A 24520-nucleotide genomic window follows, 5' to 3' on the forward strand; every position below is an offset into this window, starting at 1 on the left:
TATTAAGTAAGTGGAATTAGAACAGATCCTAGGGTTGCACAATGATAAGCAGTAATTAGAACACAATTATAGTTATGTTGGAGCATTAGCAAAATATAGATTAAAATTTTTTTTTTTTTTTTTTAATTGTTTAACTGGCCCAAAATGCCACAGCAACTTTAGGCAAGGGCAGATGCGAGATTAAATGTGGAAGTCGAAACACTGCTATTGGAGATGCTGTTGGAGTCTGTCGTTAGCTTCGCAAAAATGGCATCTCGCTGTCTGAAGGTGAAGTTGAAACTGTCTGAAGAGGAGGTTGAAAATTTCATTTGTGTCTTTCATTTAACGTTACTTCAATTTTCAAAAAAAAAATTAGTTTGAATTTTGAAGCCAGCTTTCACAGAATCACAGAAACCCCACAGTGCAGATAGAGGCCATTTCGGCCCATCGAGCCTGCACCGACACATATCCCACCCGATCCCCGTAACCCCTACACCAACACATATCCCACCCTATCCCCGTAACCCCACGTATTTAATCCTCCTAACACTAAGGGTCAATTTATCATAGCCAATCATCCTAACCCGCACATCTTTGGACTGTGGGAGGAAACCAGAGCACCCGGAGGAAACCCACGCAAACACGGGGAGAATGTGCAAACTCCACACAGGCAGTCACCCGAGGTCGGATTCGAACCCGGGTCCCTGGCGCTGTGAGGCAACAGTGCTAACCACTATGCCACCGTGCTGCCCATCTCCATCTCCATCTGTGCCTTCTGAATAGCTAGTAAAGGGTCAATGCTAATCGTATAGCCTGCTAAGACAGAGATTCCAATTTCAAACACCTATGAGAGTTAAAAAGGAGAAGGAGCAGAGAAGAGATAGGCAGAAGCAAAAGAGGGGAGAGAATCAGCAACACAGAGACATCACAGGCAGGTAAGAGAGAGTGACCATATTCTCTGACTTGCTGTGTGCAATGCCATGGAAGATCAACTCAGAGTTTAAAATTGCCACACAAAAGCAAGTATACAATATCCATACAAAAGCAAAATACTGTGGATGCTGGAAATCTGGAGTATTTCCAGCATTTTCTGTTTTTATTTCAGATTTCCAGCATCCGCAGTATTTTGCTTTTGTATTATACAATATCCATACTGGGTTTCCTGCAAAAACACTTAACATGCTAGTCTGTCACCGTGGACTTTTAATAGGTGTGTTAGATTTGTGCACTTCCTCTTGGGTCACGTTTTGGGGGGGGAAAAGTGGTTTTGAAGCAGCTTAAGAAAATGCACCATTATTCTCCACCCCATTAACTTATCAGGGAATTGTAAACCTTAAAAGTAGATGATCTTCCACACAATGCCTTCTATGAAGGTAAGCTTTTATTTTTAATCTGCCTTTTATGACCTCAGGATGTCCCAAAGCCAATTAAGTACTTTTGAAGTGCAGTCACTGTTGTAATGTAGCAGCCAATTTGCATACAGCAAGATCCCAGAAACAGCATTGAGATAAATGACCAGATCATCTGTTTTAGGTGTTGGTTGAGGGATGAATATTGGCCAGGGCACCGGAAGAACTCCCCTGCTCTTCCTCAAATAGTGCCATGGGATCCCTTCACATCCACCTGAGTCTCGGTTTAATGTCTCATCTGAAAGACAGCACCTCCCGACAGTGCAGCATTCCTTCAGTACTGCACTGAAGGGCCAGCCTGGATTATGTGCTCAAGTCTTTGGAGTGGGACTTCAACCCAGAACCTTCTTTCTCAGAGGTCAGAGTGCCATCACTGATCCAAGGATGACACCCATGTTGGTAATGACAGCTTATTAACAAGATTACTGCAAGAAACATTACTGTATACAATTTCGTAGTATCGTTTGAATAAAATTATAAATGTACAATAGACTGTTCTTGCATCTGTCAATTTTTATTTGTGATATTGCAATTACTATTAATTCAGTCCAAGAAAGCAAAAAATAAAATTAGCACTTACTTTAAAGAAGAATCCACAACACAATTTTTGTTCTTCTTCAAAATGCTCCTTTTCAACATCACCATCATTTGTCTCATCTACTTCCACTTCCTCCTCTGAAAGCTTTAGTTCTGAGAGGGAAACCTCAATTAAGCTCGTCTTCATGCTCTGGTCAACAGGATGTTTTCTTTTAATAGGACTATCCGTAAGAGCCACAGACTCGAGTTCAACAGGCTGCCTGCAATCCTCTTTCTCTGTTTGCAAGCGCTTTTCATTTGTCACTTTATTTTCTTCTGTCTGAGACTCTGTTGCCTTGTTAGTTGATTTCACGTACTCTTTTGAAGATTGATCAGGTGCGTCATCTCCAAAAATAATGAATGAACTAGTCTGGACCTGGTTGAGACTGAACTTTCTGAGATGAGGAAGACTGTCGACAGAATGTGGGGCTGTGAGGACACGATTTAATGGTGCTATCTTCAATTCATTTGGCCTTGATTTTGAGTTTTTAACATGAGAATATGAAGACCTTCTGTGATAAGTCTGTGGAGATCGTTGAGTAGAGCGAGGTGATTCACCAGAAGAGGATAGGGAAGGAGATAGTGACCCAGTTGATCTTGAAGAAGGTCGAAATTCTCGGACTTGCTTTTGTGGTGAAGATTGAGGAGGAGAAATTACCCATGCTTGTTGTTGTTCCCTCATCTGCATTATTAATTCCTGCTGGTTTGCCAAGCGTTGCATTTCCTGTTGCAGAGCATGCAAAGCTGTATTCATTTTCTCAATTAACCTGTTGTATTCTATGATGTCAACATCTCCAAAAGCCTCTTCAGTGGGGCTACTTAAATTCCAGGCAACTTGTTTTTCTGATTCAACTACAGTGGGAGGGGATTTACCACTACCTGTTGAGTTACCATTCATTCCAATTGCCTCAGGTTTAAAATCATTTTTTTCCTCAACACTCTCAGTTCGTGACATTTTGTTCTCATGTGACAATCTGTCTTCATGGTCACCACCAGGTTCCTCCTTTAGTGGAGAAATTCCATCACCCTTTTTTTTCACTACATTCAAAAATGCCGTCCTGCCCATTTTTTGTCTTTGCCTTGTAAAAGCAGCTTCAACTTTCTTCTTCTGGGCTTCAATGGCTCGACGTTTTTCTTCTAGTTTCATTTTAAGCTGAATCATTTCAGATGCTAACAGCTGAGCAGGATCTCTTGTTTGTCTGTTGAGATTCAGCTCAGGTATCTGGCCACTAGAAACCATACCTGGAGTGTTAAGCTCTGAACTTTCCGGGGTAGTCTTTTGGGAACTACTACTGCTCAACCTGGCATCTGTGATATTCAACTTTTTGAATTTTTGTTCAGCAAAACTGGTCATTTTAATTGCAGAACTTGGAGAGATGCCATTTCCAGCTTGTAATACAGCACTCAGTGAATTTGAACCTGGAATTAACATATCATTATGATCATCACTTCTTAGATCAGAGTCTTGAGGTTTGGAAAAGTCTTCCATATCAGAATCCATACTAACAGTATAATCTCTTAAGGAAAAGTCTTCATCTATTGTTTCCTGAATATCTTCAGATGGCACATGGATCCCTGTGTCTACTTCCGTGTTATCAGTCAAGGGGCTTGTAGCACCCTTAATCTCTTCAATGGAATCTAGGCTGCTGGATTGATTCATTTTGGGTTTTACAGGAATGTCATTGGCATTTTTAACATGCAGGAAGAAACCATCAGCTAGCTGTTCAGACGGAAGATCTGAGTAAAGCTTGTCCACATCATGAATTATCTGTAGTGCTTCCTCAATGCTTGGTGGCCCAATGTGATTGCCATAGTCCTCGATATCGAAACTATTTTCTTTTGGCCCATTTAATACTGTATCTCTCATGGATCGTCTTCTCGGGGTATAATTTGCCATACCAGACCTCCTAGCAGAGCCTTCAGGCGGCTTCACATAATTGTGATTCGACAGATGCATTTCTTCTTCTTCTATTCCATTGTTCTGTCCATTTATTGGCTGAAAAGATTCATTTCTCATCAAGTGTTTGGGAGTATTGTTGATGTTTGAAATCAAACTGTCATTACTAATTGATCTAATTATTGTCCGGTTATTTGTGGTGGATGAATCAATGTTGTTGTCCGAATCAAAGGGAATATTGAAAGACACAGCTTGAGGAATGGATCTGTTTAAAGAAAAACAAAGCTCTGTGACCAACAGATTTTCAAATTTCCTAGTATTAAAAATCAAATTCCTGGAAAAAAAAAAGATTTTCTGCAGATATGGACTCAAGTAACTATGAGTTTTAAAACATTGGTTGCATAAAACATATAAATTAAAATATACAGTGTCATAACTTGGAAGTGATTTGTTAATACCTCAGCACCCCTTAATTAGATGCAGCCATACTTCCATAAATACAATGTAGTCTTATCCCACTACAGATAGACTATCCTTTATCCGAAAACCTTGGGACCAGCTGTGTTTCGGTTTTCGGAATTTTTCGGATTTCAGAAGGTTTTGACAACACTGTTGCTTAGCAACAGCTTGTAAACACTCGGGCCCTGCCTTGGAAGCGTCTCTGAAGCTGTTGCTAAGCTACAGAGACTCTTTCCACAGCCTGACTGTTTAAAAAAATGCTAGGGGAAGAAAAAAAACCTAACAAAACGGCTGCTGATTTCTGCTGTTAGATCGAGGTTTCCGGCTCCCCCTGCTCCGTATCTGAATTCCTTGACTTAGCGGGGGTCTGGGGCTCGACTGCCGCCGCCAGTTGTGGGAAAGCCGGATATCGGCTGACTCCTACACTAAGCTGGCCCGCAAATCAGGTGGGGGGGGGGGCGGGGGGAGAAAAAAAGACTATTGGACGGGCCGCTGCAGCTATCGGACGGGCCGCTGTATTGTTGGGTTCACTCTCCCGGTACCTCCTTCACACTGCCCAGCTCGGCCTGCAATCTCCTACCCAGGAAGGAACTCTGTGACCCTCTGCCCAGCTCACAGGGAAAGGCAGAGCTCCCGGACCACTCCTGTCATGTTTGGCGCCACTCGGGTCATGTCGTGCGCACGATTTACGCTCCACGAAAAAACTTTCGGTTTTTAGAGGTTTTCAGAAGTGCGGACAAAGGATAGTCTACCTGTATCACTTTCTTCCTCAGTATACAAATATGTTTAATCTTGGTGGACATGTGGATTTTAAATTCCTGCCGCTTCAGAATATGGGCAAAACACAGTGCCTTGATACAATGATAGGGTGCAGCATGGAATTTGGGAGGGTTATAAATGGGAAGATGAGCTTTAGGATAATAAAAATATATAAAACTAGCTGGAGTGCCCGGCGGTGCCGAGGGAACTCAAGAACCCTGTGCCAGACAGAGAGAGGGGGGGGAAGGAGAGGGGGGGGGGGGTGGAAGGAGAGCGAGGGGGGGGGAAGGAGAGAGAGGGGGGGGGAAGGGGAGAGAGAGAGAGAGAGAGAGAGAGAGAGAGAGAGAGAGAGAGAGGGGGAAGGAGAGAGAGAGGGAAGGAGAGACAGAGAGCGAAGGAGAGAGAGGGAATGAGAGAGAGACAGAGAGAGGGAGAGAGAGACAGAGAGAGAGGGAGAGAGAGAGGGAGAGAGAGACAGAGGGAAGGAGAGAGAGAGAGACAGAGAGGGAAGGAGAGAGGGAAGGAGAGAAAGGGGTGGGAAAAGGGGGGAAGGGAAAGGGGAGGGGGGAATGGGGGGGAAGGGGAAAGGGGGGGAAGGGAAGGGGAAAGGGAAGGGGGGGTTGGGGGGTGTGCGGGAGGGGGTAAAGGGGGGGTGGAAGAGGAAAGGGGGTGTGGGGGGAAGGGGGTGTGGGGGAAGGAGGGGGGAAGGGGAGGGGGGGAAGCCAGCAGACCCTCTCCCCTCTGCCAGTGTTGAGAGTTGTGCTGCCGGCGGCGGTTGGAAAAGGCTAGGCCCCGGGGCCTCGGGCACCCGCACTGACATGGCCCAGCCGAGCCCAGCGCCCCGGGCCGCCGTTCGGCCGCAGGCCACAAAGCACCCGAGCCCAGCGCCGGCGATGGCTCCGCGGAGCTCCGTACCGCCCTGCCAGCCTTTACAAAGATGGCGGTGGTGGCTACGCTCGGCTCAGGCCCGCCCCGCCAGCCTTTACAAAGATGGCGGCGATCACGGGCCGCTTGTTGAGCGGGACGGGAGGTGCCTAGCTCGGGCGTGTTTGGGGAGGAGAGGCCGAGGCTTCGAGGCCTGCAGGTTGCGGCGCCCGGCGGAGGTAGCGAGTCAAGAGGAAAAAAAAAAGGGTGAAAGGTAGTAAAATTAATGAGGTTAGAGAAAATATTTACAAATTAATTAACTTTTTTTTAAAAACAATTTAATTGTGTTTTAAAAGCAACTTTTTTTGCTGGAAATCTAGATTTGAAAATAAACACGCAGGAAGTGGGAAAAATAAATGAATTGTTAGGAATCAAGATGGCGGCCACTCACCTCAGCTCAGAAGGATTAGGCCCGCCCACACACGCAATGAAATGCCCCCCGTGACGCACCGATTGGTCAACCATCAGGTTAATCCCCTGTACGATTGGTCAACCATCACGTCACTCAACGCTAATGAGCGGAATGTTGCTGTTTTTTGAACCTTTTTTGTATACTGTCGGAACAATTTTTGTCTGACCAAAAAGTAAATACGCCTATTAGAGTCCCCTAATGATAAGCTTTCTTTTGATATAACATGTGTAGGTACGCTCTATAACTTTTGATTGTATAGCCGGACAGACAGACAGACAGACAAACAGACAGACAAACAGAGAGATGGACGGACCGGTTTATATATATATATATATATATATATATAGATACAGAATCTTGTAAATATGTGTAACCTTATTGTTTTATGCGTAGCAGGATTCACTTGTACTAGGAACCAAAATTCATCACAGACATATTCAAAAATAAATGACCAATTTCACTCGTCTAAATTTGAACTCAAGCTGGAAACTTTTTAAATGTTGTCACCAACCTTTGTTTCTTTTCGGGCCAAGTTCCTGCATAACCCTCTGCATAAGACATGGATGCAGATCGACGCATGATTCCTAAAAGAAGAATAGTCTTTTTTTTTTAATGTATGCGATTTGGACACTCGGCATGTGAAATTCATCTCAATGAAAATGAGAGAATTTCCATTTCTCTGTAAGTTAACAATCCTAAATCACACCTCAAAAATTGTACATTTCCAAGCCATGTGCAAACTAGTATTTCCACAATTTTTAATTAAAAAAAAAGGAACTTCAGGCCTTTGCACTATGTATTGCATTCTAACCCAAAAATAAAATATATAAAATAGGAAGAATGTAACAATTTAAAACTACGTTTTACTCATTCCTCGAGTCTTTGTGCATGACACATGGCCCCTAGCCGAGAGTGTGAGCAGGTGATTTGCTCTCAGGCATCTGTTAATGTGGCACTATGGTGCATGACTGAGACTGGGATGAGTTACAGGTGGTACCGGACCGTTATCAGGAACAGAAAGCCTGGTTGATTTTTCTTCTCCTTAGCTCAGGCAGCTGAAGCCAGTTCTAGTGTTCCTTCTTCCGCCAGCTGTGATCAATTAACTTAGCACAGGCCGAGATCTGCTCATCCATCACCCCTGTCCTCGCTGACCTACATTTGCTCCTGGCTCCCCAATGCCTCCAGTTTAAAGTTCTCATCCTCATGCTGAATTCCCTTTATGGCCTCGCCCCTCCCTATATCTGTAAACTCTGCCAGCCCCCAGAACACTCTCTTACTCCGGCTCTGGTCTCATGCATGTCCTCGTACCCCCTTTGCCCCATTATTCAGTCTTACCTTCAGCTGCCAAAGCTCCATTATCTAGAATTCCCTCCTTAAACCCTTCTGCCTCTCCACCTCCCTCTCCTTCTATGACACTCTATAGAATTCATAGAATGTTACAGCACAGGAGGCCATTCAGCCCATCATGCCTGCTCTTTGAAAGAGCTATCCAATTAGTCCCACTCCAGTCTCTCCACATAACTGAAGTCCCTCATCCCTAGTACCATTCTAGTAAATCTCTTTTGCACCCTCTCCAAGGCCTTGACAAAGTGTGGTAGACAGAACTGAACACAATACTCCAGTTGAGGCCGAAGCAGTGATTTAGAAAAGGCTTAGCATAACTTCCTTGCTTTGTACTCTAGGGGGGGGCTTTTGCCAGCCCTGGGGAGACGGGTTTGGAGGCGGGACTGCCGGGAAAATGGCAGAATCTGGGGGCGGGTGCCCATCCCGCCCCCAACCCGCCTTCGTGCCATCTTCCCAGGAGACGAGTACCCGAACCGTGTTGGGAGCCGCCTCCCCGAGGCGGGAAGGGGATTACAGCCACTTAACTGCCTGTTAACAGGTAGTTAAGAGGATTATCACCATTTTACTCCTGCAAGTGCGGGCTTCCCAACGTCGGGAAACCCCGCCAGGGTCAATGAGGCGAGCAGCGGGTCTGCAGGGTCGAAAAGTGCGCTGTGGAGGTAAGTGATGGGTGCAAGTGTGGAGAGGTAAGTGTAAGGTGATAGAAATTTTTTACTTACCTTTGTTTCTTCCCGCAGGCTTCAACAGTTGGGGAACCAGAGACTCCAGCATCTCACCGGCAGAGATGACAGGTGGCTGCTGCATTCTCCGATGCAACAGCCATCTGATTTCTGCTCAGCAGATAGGTTTGATGAGTCTTGAATACAAGGACTCATCAAACAACAGAGAATGTCAGTGTTTGAGACAGCTTCACAGCTGTCAAATGATGACAATTCATCTGTCAAAAACTTTTGACAGATGAAACGTCATACGCTGATGTTCTCTGTCACCGGCTTCCCCTTAATTGGCCTGCCAAACCCGCTGGGCGGGCTTAACAAGGTCAATCAAGGGAAAATAGCGTGGGTTGGCCAGAAGTCGATGGAGGCGGGACTAAAACCCAACAAGTGGAGTCCCACCTCCAAAAGCTCCCCATTGGCAAAATCTAGCCCGATGCCTCGATTAATAAAGCAAAGGATCCCATAAGTTGTTTTTTTTAAACAGCCTTCTCAAACCTGTTCTGTCACCTTCAAAGATTTGTGTACGTACATCCCCAGGTCTCAGTTCCTGCACCCCCTTTAAAATTGTACCATTTATTTATATTGCCTTTCCTCATTCAAACCCACCTCATTGACCACATTTGGTCATCCCTGCTTATATCTTTTTCTTTGGCTCAGCATCATTTTTTTCTGATTACACCTACGTGAAGTGCCTTGGAACATTTTTCTATGCTAAAGGCGTTCTATAAATGCAAGCTGTCGTGCGGTTCAGTTTCATATTTGCACCTTTTTGAACAGATACAAAAAGTAATCAAAAAGACTAATGGAATTTTGTCCATTATTTCAACGGGATTGGAGTTCAAAAGTGAGAAATTGATGCTTCAGTTGTACAGAGCCTTGGTCAGGCCTCATCTGGAGAACTGCATTCAGTTCCGGGCACCGAACCTCAGGAAAGATATTGGCCTTTGACGGGGTACAGTGCCAGAATGTTCAGCAGAATGATACCGGGGCTTAAAGGGTTAAATTATGCAGTGTGTTTACATCAACCTAGTTTGTATTCCCTTGAATTTAGATGGTTGAGGGCGGATCTAAATCGGGCTATATGATTAAGGGATTTGATATTTGCTTTGGTGGGGAATCCAGAACAAGAGGGCATAATTTTAAAATTAGAGCTAGGCCATTAAGGAGTGAAATCAGGAAGTACTTTTTCCACACAGAATAATGGAAGTCTGGAACTCGCTTCCCCAAAAGACTGTGGATTCTGGGTCAATTGAAATTTTCAAGGACTGAGATTGATCAATTTTTGTTGGGTAAGGGTATCAAGGGATTATGGAGCAAAGTCAGGCAAATGGAGTTGAGGTACAGATCAGCCATGATCTAATGGAATGGCGGAACAGGCTCGAGGGGCTGAATGGCCACCTCCTGTTCCTATATCCCATAGTGGCAATATTCGCTGAGCCATGAGTGGAGTAGTGTGTTCGTCATGGGTTGCATCTGTTGCTGTCAGAGGGCCATGAGTCTAAGACCATGGAATACATCACATCAACTTGCCCACTAAGATCTGTTGTGGGAGGCACCTCATTTCTCCACTCGGCATCTCAGGAGGCCATTGAATGGATAGCCAAACTAGACTACCCATTATAAGCTTTGCCCGTCATACGAAACAACAAGAGGGCCTTGTAAATTCAATGAATGCCAGTATTTTACATGGACTTAGGAGACATTGATAAAGTCCGTCCAAATTTGAGGAACTTCAGGGATGTGTGTAGCAAACATAGTCTGTGATAAACAAAGAGCTTCAACTATGGCTTGTTATGTTTAAAGAGGATGCGTGTTCAATTTAATTTTTTTATTTCTACAAGGTTCACAGTCCAGCTTATCAAAAATAGTGCAAATCACACACTGCTAATTCCTCCTGTAGCTGAGACTAAGTGACGTCATCTTTTATTTGACTGAAAATAAAGCAATGGTGCAACCTTTCACAATAGTTAGAATTATTATTATTTTGTCTTATAATAGCTTTTTAGTAATGTTTAATAGTAATTATAGATACACATTTTGTGCAAGAATACCATTTTTAAATATAAACTGGTATACTTCTCTTGGCATTGCTCACAGCAAGTTGGAATGATACGGAATGATGCACTTGTTTGACAAGGACAGGATTTGACGAGGACAGGATTTGAGAAGGACAGGATTGTTATACCAGGCACTATTCTATCAAAGTGTTCTTTTAAAGACAAAAAGTTTAATTGTTGTGAAGCAAAGAGTAGTTCAATCATTCAGAGTTTAATTGGTAGTTTAATCCGGGAATGTGCTCATCAGTTTCAGTCTGGAGATTAGAAGTGCAAGCCGAAGCACCCAGCATCTTAAGATTGTTTTGCATCTGTAACAAAGTGTGACATCTATAGGTGCTAAATGTATTGGGCCGGATATTCCGATTCCTACGGGTGTGTATGCACTGTGTACTCACCCGTAAGGACATCAGAAATGCCGGTTTCAGGCATGCACTGCGCATGTGTTGGAAACCGGCATTTCCGATCTGTCAAGAAAGCACTTGACAGATCCTCCGGCTGCCCGGAGAAGAGCCTCTGCGAGCGGAGAGTTCCGCTTTTTGGAGTAACAACAGAAAATGCTGGAAAAACTCAGCAGGCCAGGCAACATCCGTGGAGAGAAAATAGAGTCTATGTTTCAGGTCGATGACCCTTCATCGGAACTGGAAAAAGTTAGAGATGTAACAGATTTTTAAGCAAGTGTAGGGGCAGGAAAAGGGCGGAGGGAAGGAAAGAACAAAAGGGAAAGTCTGTGATAGGGTGAAAGGCAGGTGTGATTAAAAGACAAATGGGATGATGGTGCAAGGCAAAAGGAGATGGTTTATTTTTTATTTGTTTTTATGGCATATGGACGTCACTGGCAAGGTCAGCATTTATTACCCATCCCTAATTGCCCTTGAGAAGGTGGTGGTGAGCCGCCTTCTTAAACCGCTGCAGTCCGTGTGGTGAAGGTACTCCCACAGTGCTGTTAGGTAGGGAGTTCCAGGATTTTGACCCAGCGACGATGAAGGATCGGCGATATACTTCTAAGTCAGATAGCAAAATACTGCAGATGCTGGAAATCCGAAATAACAGCAGAAAATGCTGGAAAAATTCAGCAGGCCAGGCAACATCCGTGGAGAGAAAATAGAGTCGACGTTTCGGGTCTAACCCTTTTTCAAAACTGGAAAGGAAATGAAATAGATCGAAAGGCAGGGCTGGGAGAGAACAAAAGAGAAGTGAAGAGACATTAAGAGGTATTCAAAACGAGACAAGATGGTGATAGGACTAGTGGAGACAAAAGACGGCTCTAGATTAGGTGTGAAATATTCTGGCAGAATGAGAGACAGCTGCCATGTGGGAGAGAAAAAAAAAGGGGAGGGGGGGGGGGAAAGGCCCAAAACATTTTTGCTTATATTTTATCCACATCTTTGTTTTGGGCCTTTCCCCCCCCCCCCCCCTTTCTTTTTTTTTCTCTCCCACATGGCAGCGGTCTCTCATTCTGCCAGAATATTTCACACCTAATCTAGAGCCGTCTTTTGTCTCCACTAGTCCTATCACCATCTCGTCTCGTTTTGAATACCTCTTAATGTCTCTTCACTTCTCTTTTGTTCTCTCCCAGCCCTGCCTTTCGATCTATTTCATTTCCTTTCCAGTTTTGAAAAAGGGTTAGACCCGAAACGTCGACTCTATTTTCTCTCCACGGATGTTGCCTGGCCTGCTGAGTTTTTCCAGCATTTTCTGTTGTTATTTCGGATTTCCAGCATCTGCAGTATTTTGCTATCTGACTTAGAAGTATATCGCCGATCCTTCATCGTCGCTGGGTCAAAGTCCTGGAACTCCCTACCTAACAGCACTGTGGGAGTACCTTCACCACACGGACTGCAGCGGTTTAAGAAGGCGGCTCACCACCACCTTCTCAAGGGCAATTAGGGATGGGTAATAAATGCTGACCTTGCCAGTGACGTCCATATCCCATAAAAACAAATAAAAAATAAACCATCTCCTTTTGCCTTGCACCATCATCCCATTTGTCTTTTAATCACTCCTGCCTTTCACCCTATCACAGACCTTCCCTTTTGTTCTTTCCTTCCCTCCGCCCTTTTCCTGCCCCTACACTTGCTTAAAAATCTGCTACATCTCTAACTTTTTCCAGTTCCGACGAAGGGTCATTGACCTGAAACGTTGACTCTATTTTCTCTCCACGGATGTTGCCTGGCCTGCCGAGTTTTTCCAGCATTTTCTGTTGTTATTTCGGATTTCCAGCATCTGCAGTATTTTGCTATCCACTTTTTGGAGATCCTCCGCCCGCTGAAAACACTTACAATTCTTGCGCCTGGTAAAAGCAGGTGTCAGGCCTGCTTTTACCAGGATAAGAGTTCAAAAAGTTATTAAAAAAAAATTCCCACTGATTTATCATTTAAAAATACTTTAAAGAAAGGTAAGTTTATTTTTAGCCACGTTAAAAACTTTAATTACTTTTTTCAAAAATTAACTATTTTAAACAAAAATTTAAATTATGTAATTTCAAGTCATTTTAAAAATGTGATTTAAAAAAAAAATTATTTGACGTTTTACTATGTTTTGGGGGTGATCTCCATTCATATAATTGACAGGTCTTCCTGTCAAGTGTATGAAGGGAGATTCCCTTCTTTGATTGGCTCCCCATGGCCCACGTGATCCCAAGGACGCTGCGAACTACCTGCACCTCTGGGATACGTGGGCCCTGCGCACCGGCAGTTTGGAGAGGCCCAGCTGTGGAACTGTGCACCTCAGGTAAGGGCGCAGATTTTTCCAGATTGCAGCCCTCCGCCCGCGGGATGCCTGCGATCGGAATATCTGGGCCATTATTTTAAATTTACTGCTAGTGGATGGTCCATGGTGTTGCTCATGGTGCGTTGGAAGATATGTTAATTTGTAATAACTGGAGTGGTGAAGTAACATTGATGACAACTGTATTGACTGGAGTGTTAGATATGCTTGAGGGGGTGGGGGGGGGGGAGGAAGGAGGGGGGGAAGGAGGTGGAGAAGGAAATTACTAAGGGGGTGATTGGAAATAGATATGTGGTGGGAAGGGGTGCAGAGGAACAAAATAGCAGAACAGGTGGACACAGTGGCAAATAAGTTGGAGAAAATAAATAAGAGTATGAAGACGACAGTATAAATAAATAAGGATGGTTAAAAAGGGGTGGGAGATATGAAATAATTAAAGGAAGTAAAAGAGGGGACAAGTAATAAAAATATCAATCTGGAAGATGGGGCATGAATTACGTAGTTGGGATATATTTAATGCAATTACATCAAGGGAAAACTGGATGAACGTAAGCAGTGGGACTTATTTTATTTCATTGCCTATAATGGATTGCTCAGGGATCAGGAGTAGTGGGGAAGAGAGCAATTTTATTTAATATTCAGGAACGGTTTTATTTAATAACTTCCAGCAATTTTATATTTTATTTTAAATTTGGTTACATGAAACTCCAATCCTGTGGGGTGAACGAGAGGTGGGCCCAACATTTTACTGATTCCTCAACAAATGGACCATTAAAAAATATATATTTTTCCAGTTCTACTGTCATTAAACAGGTAGGTACAAAAAAAGTTAACAAGCAGAACAGCAGCTATTGGGCAAATGTGAAAAATACTTGGGATAGAAGGCCAAATGCCAGAAGGGGATTGGGAGGAGTTAGCCCAACATTTTTTCCCTCATGGCGTGCAGATAGAAGTGAATAAATAAAACTATTAAAAAGTACCACAGCAGGCATTGGAAGAAATATGAGTGGGGAGGGGGAAAGTCCACCTTGGAGCAACAGAGCAGCAGGAAAGGCAGCAGGGAGTGTCAGGAAACTGACATGGTTGGTTGGTTGATTTTGGTATCCTAATGAGTTCTGTAGAGCATGTGGGAGACGAAAGGGGGCGGTGTAGCAGTGCTTTTAGTGGTGGGAAGATGGTCATTATCTAATGGCACAGGCAACCGTTTACAGAGGGAGAATTATTGAAGATCAGTGTTGACATATGACTCAAAAAGGATGGCGAACAGAAAGGGCAAAACTTTAAAGCACAGATAGAGAGGTGCAATAACCTCACTTTACAATACAGATTAAATGAAATTAGCTTCACTTTAGGAAGTTATTTGATTCACATTTAATACCAAATAACCAGCAAAATGCTACAATATTTTCCAAGCACTTCTTCCAGCTTGATCTCTCAGCTGTAGTATAATTTTACTTCCACCTCAGGTGTTTCAGTATTATAATCATTGCATCATTTAAAATGGAAGAGCATTGGAAAATGGAGAAGAAGAAGACTGAAGACTATCGCTGACAGCTTTGCAACACCAAGAGTTTTATTTAAAAGCCAAACTTTGCTCTCATCAGCCTGAATTCTACGATCAGTGATCTAACCACATTACAGTTGTTGAAGTGCAGGACATGGAGTTTAGTGGAAACGGTTCCAGATGATAGTAAGGATTTGGTACCCAAGAATGGAACTAAATTCAACACAGAAATATGTAACGTATTTTCGTACCTGAATCGGATGAATGGGGACGGTGCTGAGTGTGTCGCAAGGGCAGAAGTGGCTGTGATGGTGAAAACGTTGGACTCACTTGGCTGAAAAAAAATGTATTGAATGAGACCAATTAACCATGAATTGTACAAAGAGGAAACATTTCCAGTTTGCTCCTTGTAGCGAAATCATAAATGCATTCATTCTACTCGCATACATGATTATGTTACAAACAACAGGAAATCTTTCTCTGCAGTCTGCAAGTATTGTGTCCCACAAAAAGATCTGATGGACTGTAAATATTAAAAGGCACCCTGGCACACTTACCAATTCTGCCAGTAACCCAGTGCTGTGACTGATCATAAAGAAGAGCAGGAATCCGTTAGTGCTGCATGTAAACCAACGGTAACTACTTGCCAACACGAGTGCATACAAATATTTAAGCACATTCTCTTGCATTACAGTGTGGCCTTAAAAGTGTAATAAACCTTTCTTCAATAAAAAAATATATAGAGGGACCAGATTGTGGTACGTTCCGATCAATGCATTCCAATCTGCATGTGACCCTAGACAGATTAGATTCTGGCCTGCTTCCATAATCTACAATGGTTTTCTCCTGCATTGATGTAGTTGTGGTTACCACAAAAGGAGAACTTATCAGCAACCATTCATGCATGTTTGATGAGCTTATTAAACTTAGAAGACTCGACAACCCTTCAAGAGAATGTTTATCTATATATATATAAAGCGGTACTTCTGTCATTCTGTTATTCTGTCTGTCATTCTGTCTGTCATCGCCTGTGCGTCTGTCGGGCTATGCGCTCGAAAGTTACAGGGCGTACCTACGCGCGCGTTACCTCCAAAGAAAGCTTACGCTTCCAGTACGGTTTTAAGCGTATTTACTTTTCGGTCGGATGAAAATTGTTCGCACCTTATGCAAAAAACCTTCAAAATTAAACTCATTATCTGCTAGCATTGATTGACTGACGTCAAGGTTCCGCCAATCCTGTTCCGTCACGATTGACCAATCCTACAGTACGGTCCCCTGATGGTTGGCCAATCGGTGTGTGTGTGGGCGGGACTATTCGTTTTCATCTCGGGGATGTGGCAGCCATTGTTTCACTACCAGCTCTGACTTCAGCTTCCAGCTCAAATGACTTCAGCTTCCAGCTAAAACTACTTGAAAGTTACTTTGAAAGTTAGTATCTCTTTTAAAAATAACATAAGATTTACCAAAAACGTTTTATAAGTACTTTCACTTTCATTTTTCAAGCTTTTAAAAGGTAGACAGACAGGGACACAGACAGGGCCCTAAAGCCTGCCACTCGATTTAAAATGTTGCCCAGCACCAGATTCACAAACGGACACAGACAGGGCCCCAAAGCCTGGCACTCGATTTAAACCGCCTGCCCCAAAACAGCCCTGGCAACGCCGGGCTCTCCAGCTAGTTTAAATATAATGTAGTAAGTTTTGAGTTGGTCAGATGGGTCCTGGGATATCACCAGCTTTATTGGAAAAACACAGAGTTTGGGCATTCCCGCCCCCTCCCCCTGTAGCCAATGGTTAGGAGATGTGCAAAGCTGGTGTTAACACCCCCGTTCCACCCCCCAGGACCAACCCACAAGGGAGGCATTTGAATCTTTTTCCTCGTTACCAGATTGCTGATCCAATGTGTGATATCTTGAATGGTCAAAATTCAGAGTTTCACATTTTGTTATTTATAGAAAGACCGTCCAACAAAAAAGCCCCTTGGAGGATCATGATGGTTTGGGTAAATTTCAGGGTAACTTAAAGAAAGACAGATGTAGATTGTAGCTCGGCTGACAGAGAAAGGAGGAAGAAGAAAGAGCTCCCTGCTGGTTAGGGAGACAAAGTAGAGATACCACAGAAAAGTCTAGCTTGTAGGAAGATCCTACTCAGGCTCGACTGTGGAGAGGCCTGGCACCGTGGGCTAAGAAGTATATAGTTGGGGCAGGGGTCACCTCATACAAGAGGTAGGTACTGTATAACATTTATCAGGGCCAGAGTGGTCTCCTGGACTAGTTTTGAATGCTTAAGGGGGGTTGGAGAGGAATTTAAGATTTCTCCCCACCCCCACACCATCAATTTTCCTAGATTTCTAATCTGGTTTTGCACGTCTTCCAGGAGATTACATAGATTCCCCACCCCACCCAGAAGCCATGTACTGTACTGTGATGCACAAGACACCAGAGTTGTGTGGGACAGGCTGCATGGACTAGTAGGCCTTTTCCAGTCCATCAGTTTCCGTATGCACTCTGCAATACATTCACAATTACAATTTCTACTGACATCTCAATCTCAAATACAATCATCACAAAATGGCACTGCCAGATTGCCTGTTAAGTAAATTGGTGAGCTGTAGCAGGCAGTTTGGCTCGAAAAGTACTGCTTGATTTTAAGTGCTTACACCATCAGGGGACACAACTTAGAAATAAGGAGCAAGAAAAGAATCTGTAAAACTTTTGTTTTTACACAAAGGGTAAGAGAGAGTCATAGAATAAATGACCAATGAAAGGCAGTGAAGAAGTGGACAGTACAGGAGTTAGGGGATATGTGATGAGAGGTTAGGCATGTTCAGCCTAATGTCTATTACCTGTTCCTACAAATTCTTACTTTCTTAAAACCATGGGGCTAAAAATTGAGTAGCGCCCCAATTGGCTTAGCGCCCCGGAAAAATTAGCATCCCCGTGCCAGAAATTGAGTGGTTGCGCCCCAAGAGGGAAGCGGGGCGCTACTGGAAGCGCCCCGCATCCCTCTTGGGGCGCTGTGAGTCAATATTGCGGCGTTATGTGCCGCAGCGGCACGTCGCGCTGCGGTATTGCAGGCCTTCCTCCCCTTCTTAAAGGGGAGGGGCCCTGAAAAGCGCGAACTGGGGCCCAGCTGGGCCCCCGGGGATTGAGAGTGCAGGCAAAAGAGCCCGGCACTCAAGCCAGCAATTCCCAGGGGGGGTGGGTGGTTTCAGGAGGTCTGGGACGGGAGCGCAGGCAGGTGCTGGCAGGCGGCCAGCAACAAAAATGGCCGCCCCGCACCTCGCCTTTAAATTGCATCTCCCCGGCCGCAAGTATGCCCCCCTGACCCCGTCAGACATAGCGTCCGGTGGTAAGTCAGGGGGCGCTCCCGAAGATCGTGGCCGGGGCGTGAGCGGGGCACTGCGCACACCAATGACGTCATCGCCAGCGGCGCAGCGCTACCGGTTAGCGCCACCACTAACCTCCCACTGAATTTTGTGGGAGGCGTGGGCAGTGCCGCGCCCGGGCGCTAGTTGGTTTGCGCCCCGTTAGCGCCCTCTTAAGACGCTAACGGGAGGTGCAACCAACTGAATTTTCCCCCCATGCTATTTCAATGAAACCACATATGGAAAACAAACCAGAGTCTAATTTAAAAATCATCTTGTTCAATGTGCAGCCTGTTGTTTTTATCAAATAGTTCGAGTGTACTGCACCTCTGGGAAGTGTAATTCTGGGAAGATATTACTCTGTGTTAACATCATCTGACTTGACAGTTTTGCCAAACCAATTCAGGCTGCTGGTGAAGACGAACTGCATACACCACATCTTTCATGTCATTTACTTTGTCTGAAATATGTGTTCTGAAATAACTCAGCAAAATTCTACCTGCAGCCAAACTCGGAGTTGGGAGAAGTATCCAGGAAACTTTTTCTGGTGGCATTTGAAATTGGGAAAGCAGCAGATATGTTCCTTATTGGGTGGAGTGGTTCAGCTGTGGATAAAGTCAGCCAGACATTTAATATATTTGCAGAAGTACAAAACTGTCACATAAATATCAAGAGGAAATTCGAGGCCATTGTAGCTGGCACACATGAAGGGAATGAACTGATGGTAAGCAGATGTGTTATGTCGGATATTACTAATAAAGATCGATCTATCCAAACACAGTATTAATCAAATTACCAAGTGCAACTTAGCACAATTTTGAATTAAAAAAAAAAGAACCTACATTAAAATATTTACTTCAAGATTGCAATCTGCAATAATAATCACAGCAAAGCCTCCTTGAGAAAGTGCAACATCCCCACCGACACCTGGGAATCCCCGGCCCAAGACCGCACAAAGTGGAGGAGAAGCATCCGGGAAGGCGCCGAACACCTCGAGTCTCTTCACCAGGAGCAAACGGAAGCCAAGCGCAGGCAGCGCAAGGAGCGCACGTCAACCCAAGCACCCCACCCACCCGCCCCTTCAACCACCGTCTGCCCCACCTGTGACAGAGACTATAGGTCCCGCATTGGACTCATCAGTCACCTGCGAACTCATTTTTAATGTGGAAGCAAGTCATCCTCGGTTCTGAGGGACTGCCTAAGAAGAGGAGAAGGATTGGCAAAAATGTGGTTTAACCCTCTGTACTTAACCTTAAGTTTCTCCTTTGTAGCTGTTCTGCCAAACTTGACACACCAAAAAGGTTTATTTTGTCACTCCTCATTCCACAACGTTTTTTGGGTAAAACTCTTAACCCACTTTCCTCAACTGTAATCACCCACCACCCTGTTTTAGCTGGGAAGGTGCGACAGTCTTGGCAGTGGAATTTTCCATAACCAACATCAATATTACTCGACGACAGGGCAAAAAGTGGCAAAGCCGAGTTTGAATGTGGAGGTGAGGCTGGGATTTAACTTGTAACCTTCTGGTCAGGAAGAAGAATACCCTGCCAGTAGATCTGCTCTGCACTACATGAGATCTCCAAAGAGCTTCAATACTATAAACATTTAATCATTATCACTGGTACAACACTACATAATGCACATTAGAATTCAAGTTTCAAGTACTTACCTTCCACCTGAGAAGCCACTCTGGGCTGTACAAAAGGGGGCTTCACCACCTCAAACCACCAGAACAGCTCTGCCATAAATACCAAGTAGTTATTCTGCAAAGAAAGCAGATTAAAACTCAGTTGAAATAAAGACAACAATAAAAAAGCATCTACATATTTTGTAATGAAATGTACAACTGTGGCCCTTCCACTATTAGTTTGAACACATCAGAGGCTCACAATTCCAGTTTTGATGAAAAATGCAAGAGACCTGGTTTGGTTTCTACTAATCACAGACACCGATCAAAAACACAAGAACTCATAATTTTGAAACATGAAGAAAAAGCGATAACGAGAAATATCAGCCACTCACAAGGCACCTGCAATATTAGTGCTTTAATACTTCTCTGGTAAGGAGCCATTAAACCAGTATAAATCTCTCCAACTTCACCAATCCAGCTGGGGATCATGCAATTGTTCTGCTAAGTGGCTCAAAGACATAGGGCCGTCATTTGCTCTCCCTACGGGTATGTAAGAGGTGCGCAAGAACCTGTAGGGGCTTCGCAAGTTCCGGGTTTAAGCATGCGAAGCACATGCGCGAAAACCTGGAACTTGCAATCTGTCAAGAATTCTCTTGACAGATCATCCGCATCCGTGGGAGAAGGGCCTCCGCAGGCGGAGATTTGCATTATTTGCCCAACTTCTGCCCAGTGAATGCCCTTGAAATTCTTACGCCTGGTAAAAGCAGGCATAAGGCCTTGCTTTTACCAGACGTAAGAGTTTTAAAAGATAGGAAAATAAAATGTTATCACTCAGTTATACATTAAAAACCCTGTCCAATAAGTTAAATTTATTTTTAGCCCCGTTAAAACATAAATTGGGCCGGATTTTCCGATCGGAGGCTTCCTACGGGCGGATGCCTCCGAACGGAAAAAATCTACGCACTTACCTGCTGGCTCTGTAGGTCCCGAGACTTCCGCTCCTGGGCCACTGCTCTACGAAATGCGCAGAGACCCAGGTATCCCAGGGGTGCATGCGGTTCGCAAGCGCCTCTGGGATCAGGTGGGCCATGGGGAACCAATCAAAGAAGGGAATCCCCCTCCACACTTTTGACAGGTCTCTAGGCACAGATCTGTCGGAAGTATGAATGGGGATCACTTAAAAAACACATCAAAACATTAAATACATTTTTTTAAATTACACAAGTTAAAATTACATTAAATTAAATATTTTAAACAAAAATTAAATTTAAAAAAAATTCAAGTTTTTTATGGGGCTAAAAATAAACTTACTTTTTTTTAAAAAGTATTTTAAAATTATAAATGAGTGAAAAAAATGTTATTTTCAATTTTTTAAAACTCTTATGCTGGTAAAAGCAGGCCTTATGCCTGCTTTTACCAGGCATAACATTTTTAAAAAATAACAACAGAAAATGCTGGAAAAACTCAGCAGGTCAGGCAACATCCGTGGAGAGAAATTTGAGTTGACGTTTTGGGTTGGACCCTTCTTCAAAACTGGAAAGAAAAGAAACTAGATCGGAGGCAGGGCTGCGATCGGACAAAAGAATAAAAGGAACAAAAGAAGTAAAAGAGATTGGAAGCTAGACGAGATGGTAATAGGCTGGGATTAGGTGTAAAGTGTACTGGCAGGGCAAAAGATAGCTGCCAGGTGTGAGAGAGAAACAAAAGGAAAGGGGGGGGGGGAAAAAAGGAGTGGAACAATTACAAGAGAAAATGAAATGGGGGCCGAGCTTATGATCTGAAATTGTTGAACTCGATATTGAGTCCGGAAGGCTGCAGACTGCCTAATCGGAAGATGAGGTGCTGTTCCTCGAGTTTACGTTGAGCTTCCGTGGAACAATACAAGAGCCCGAGGACGGTGAGGTCCGAGTGGGAATGGAGCGGTGAATTAAAATGACAGGCGACCGGAAGCTCGGGGTCACCCTTACGGACTGAACGGAGGTGTTCCGCAAAGCGGTCACCCAATCTGCGTTTGGTCTCCCCAATGTAGAGGAGACCGCATCGTGAAAAAGGGTCCAACCCGAAACGTCAACTCAAATTTCTCTCCACGGATGTTGCCTGACCTGCTGAGTTTTTCCAGCATTTTCTGTTGTTATTTCGGATTTCCAACATCTGCAGTATTTTGCTATCATAACATTTTTTAAGGTTTTCAGCGGACGGAAGTTGTTCAGAAAGCGGAGCTCTCCACCCGCAGAGGCCCTTCTCCCGGGCAGGCGGAGGATCTGTCAAGAGGATTCTTCACAGATCGTAAGTGCCGGGTTTTAGCGCATGCCTGAAACCGGCACTTGCGAGGCCCCTATTTGTGCATACACACCCGTGCGGGTCGGAATATCCAGCCCATACCATTTTTCTTCAAAAAATTAAATTTTTGTTGAAAATATTTAATTAAATGGCATTTTAATTCATTTAAAGTATGTAATTTAAAATTTTTTATTTCATGTGTTCGTGCATTTTTTAAGTGATCCCCATTCATATTTATGACAGTTCCGTACATACGGAATCCCCGTAAAGTATGAATGGAGATTCCCTTCTTTTATTGGTTGGGCCGGCCCACGTGATCCCAGGGGTGCTTGCGAACCGCATGTGCCCCAGGATACGTGGGCCTCTACCCGCGGGTACCCGGAGAGGCCCAGGAGCGTGAATCTACGAATCTCCTGGACCACCAGGTAAATTCGTAGATTTTTTGCAGGTTGGAGGCATCCACCCGCGGGAAGCCTCCGACCGCAAATACTGGGCCGTTATAAATTATGAGGGAACTAATGAATCTGCATTGTTATTTCTGCACAGTGAATCAGATGACATGCTTCTTTTTTTAAAAAAGAAAAGCAGGGTGATACTTTGTAACGTATAATGTATTGCTCTGCTGCTGGGGTACAGCTGTGTTTAAGCAAGTCTGTCCCTTTAAGGGAAATAAAATCCAAATGATGTAACTTGGAGATCCTGAGGTCAATTAGAGGTGAATTGCTCTTTGCAAAAGGAATTTGCAGATTGAGAGGTGTGAGTAAATGTTCAGCTCCAGATCAGGAACAATCAACATGACTGCCTTTCTCCAAAGAGCAAGAAGTTCAGCTTTGAATGTGTGCTGACTGTTCCACATGCTGTGTATCTGGAGACCAGGAGCAGCAAATGGGGGCAGGAGGAACAATGGCTGAGTTCAGAACAGTCAGGAGAGTGGAAGTGCCTCAGTAACAGGTGAATACACTCCCCAGAGTAAGCTACAGAACCATCGTACATGTACAAGACAAGCTCCCTGCTTTAAACCTCCACGTAAACTCCAGTGTATATACAGCAGCTATCATTTTAAAAACTACAGTAATACATCCTGAAATACCTTCACATTTTAAGCTAGTTTCCATAAAACAAACTCTTTGAAAACACCAGCTTTTGGTTAGAGTATTGCAATAGTGAGTTTTATCATTTTAATGAGTTGAAGTCTTTAAATCAACTTTGTAGAATCGGCACTTTGTTTTATCGGAATGGATAGCAACTAATTCCATTTATATTATGTCTTTAAAGCAACGCAAAGAGCTTCACAGAGGTGAAATCAGGGACCAGTGATGGGAGAAGAGTTGAACGTGACCAAATATGTGGTCAGGGGTAAATTTTCAGGAGGGTTTTAAAGGAGGCAACAGCAGTAGCTGAACTGAAGGGTTTGGGTAAAGGGTTCCAGAGTGTGGAGTCAAGAGTCTGCTGCTGAAGGTGGAGTGGAGAGAGAGAGGTTGATGCACAGGAGTCGGAATTGAAAGAGCGGAGGACGCATGCTGGTATTTAGGACTGGAGAAGGATACAGAGGCGGAGAGCTGCAAGGCTTTGGAGGGATATGTAGATGAGGACAAGGGTTTTTTAATTCAATGCATTGGATGAAAGAAGCTAATTGAGGACATCGATCCACCAAGCAGCAGGCCCGCCTCCAACATCCCCCCATTCACAAAATCGCCCCCACAGAGTTGGACCCTGGAGGACAGACAATGGAGGGGGATGGAGTCAAACACCCTGGAGAGGTCAAGGAGGGATAGAGCACCACAATCACAAAGTATGTCATTGGTATCTGGTGGACATGTAGAAGCCAGAATTGAGGGATTTGAATAGGGAGGAATGGGAGATGTGACTGGCGACAATTTATTTAAGGGCCTTAGTGGGGAAAGGGAGGTTAGAGATTAGAGATAGGATGGTAGTCGGAGAGGATTTGAGTCAATGTAACACTGACATAGAAAATGGCATATCTTTGGTTCTGATTAAATTGTTTGGGCACATTTCTCCTTTAGTAATTAGATAAACACACATAGGTCACCTGTGTGCACATCTTATTAGTAATAGACAAATTAAATTACTTCCAGATTTTCTTTTGGCAGCAGTTACCATTCATGTGATGCTTGTACAGGAATGGAAGATTTCTCCAGCAGGTATGGGTCTTCTAAATTTATTTTCATTGAAGTCATTAGCTGTTCTCCTGTCTTCACATATAAAAGAGCCCATTTGTCCCAAAAAATGGGCCCTTTCTTTTACAAAAATATGCCTCTATTTGTTTCTGCTAAGTTTCAACATCGGCTCACCATGAGTAAATTTTGTTTGCATATATACATCTAGCGTAAGTCCGTGGAAAATTATAACCAAAGGCAAAATAACATATGTACTCACTGCACGGTGCAGAATGCTCATTAAGATGAGAAATGTTAGTGCTGGGGAATGAATATCTTCCAATCGGCATCAAGCATTCCCAGT

The 24520-nt window shown here is 44.0% G+C and overlaps 1 protein-coding gene across 5 annotated transcripts in view; it reads right to left on the reverse strand.

Moving 5' to 3' along the window:
- The window catches only part of camsap2a (calmodulin regulated spectrin-associated protein family, member 2a), a 249257-nt gene that overhangs the window by 29361 nt on the left and 195376 nt on the right, over positions 1 to 24520 (reverse strand). For all 5 annotated transcript variants that reach the window (XM_085968318.1, XM_085968308.1, XM_085968338.1 and 2 more), the window contains 5 exons: positions 19799 to 19892; positions 18629 to 18734; positions 15015 to 15097; positions 6927 to 6999; positions 1969 to 4126 (listed from right to left, as the gene is read on the reverse strand). In XM_085968318.1, coding sequence (XP_085824444.1) covers positions 1969 to 4126; positions 6927 to 6999; positions 15015 to 15097; positions 18629 to 18734; positions 19799 to 19892 — 2514 coding nt within the window. The remainder of the gene's footprint in view (positions 1 to 1968; positions 4127 to 6926; positions 7000 to 15014; positions 15098 to 18628; positions 18735 to 19798; positions 19893 to 24520) is intronic.

This window comes from Somniosus microcephalus, chromosome 2 (genome assembly GCF_052327205.1).
Source record: "Somniosus microcephalus isolate GS21.2 chromosome 2, FLI_Smic_1.0, whole genome shotgun sequence".
In the NCBI taxonomy this organism is placed as follows: domain Eukaryota; kingdom Metazoa; phylum Chordata; class Chondrichthyes; order Squaliformes; family Somniosidae; genus Somniosus; species Somniosus microcephalus.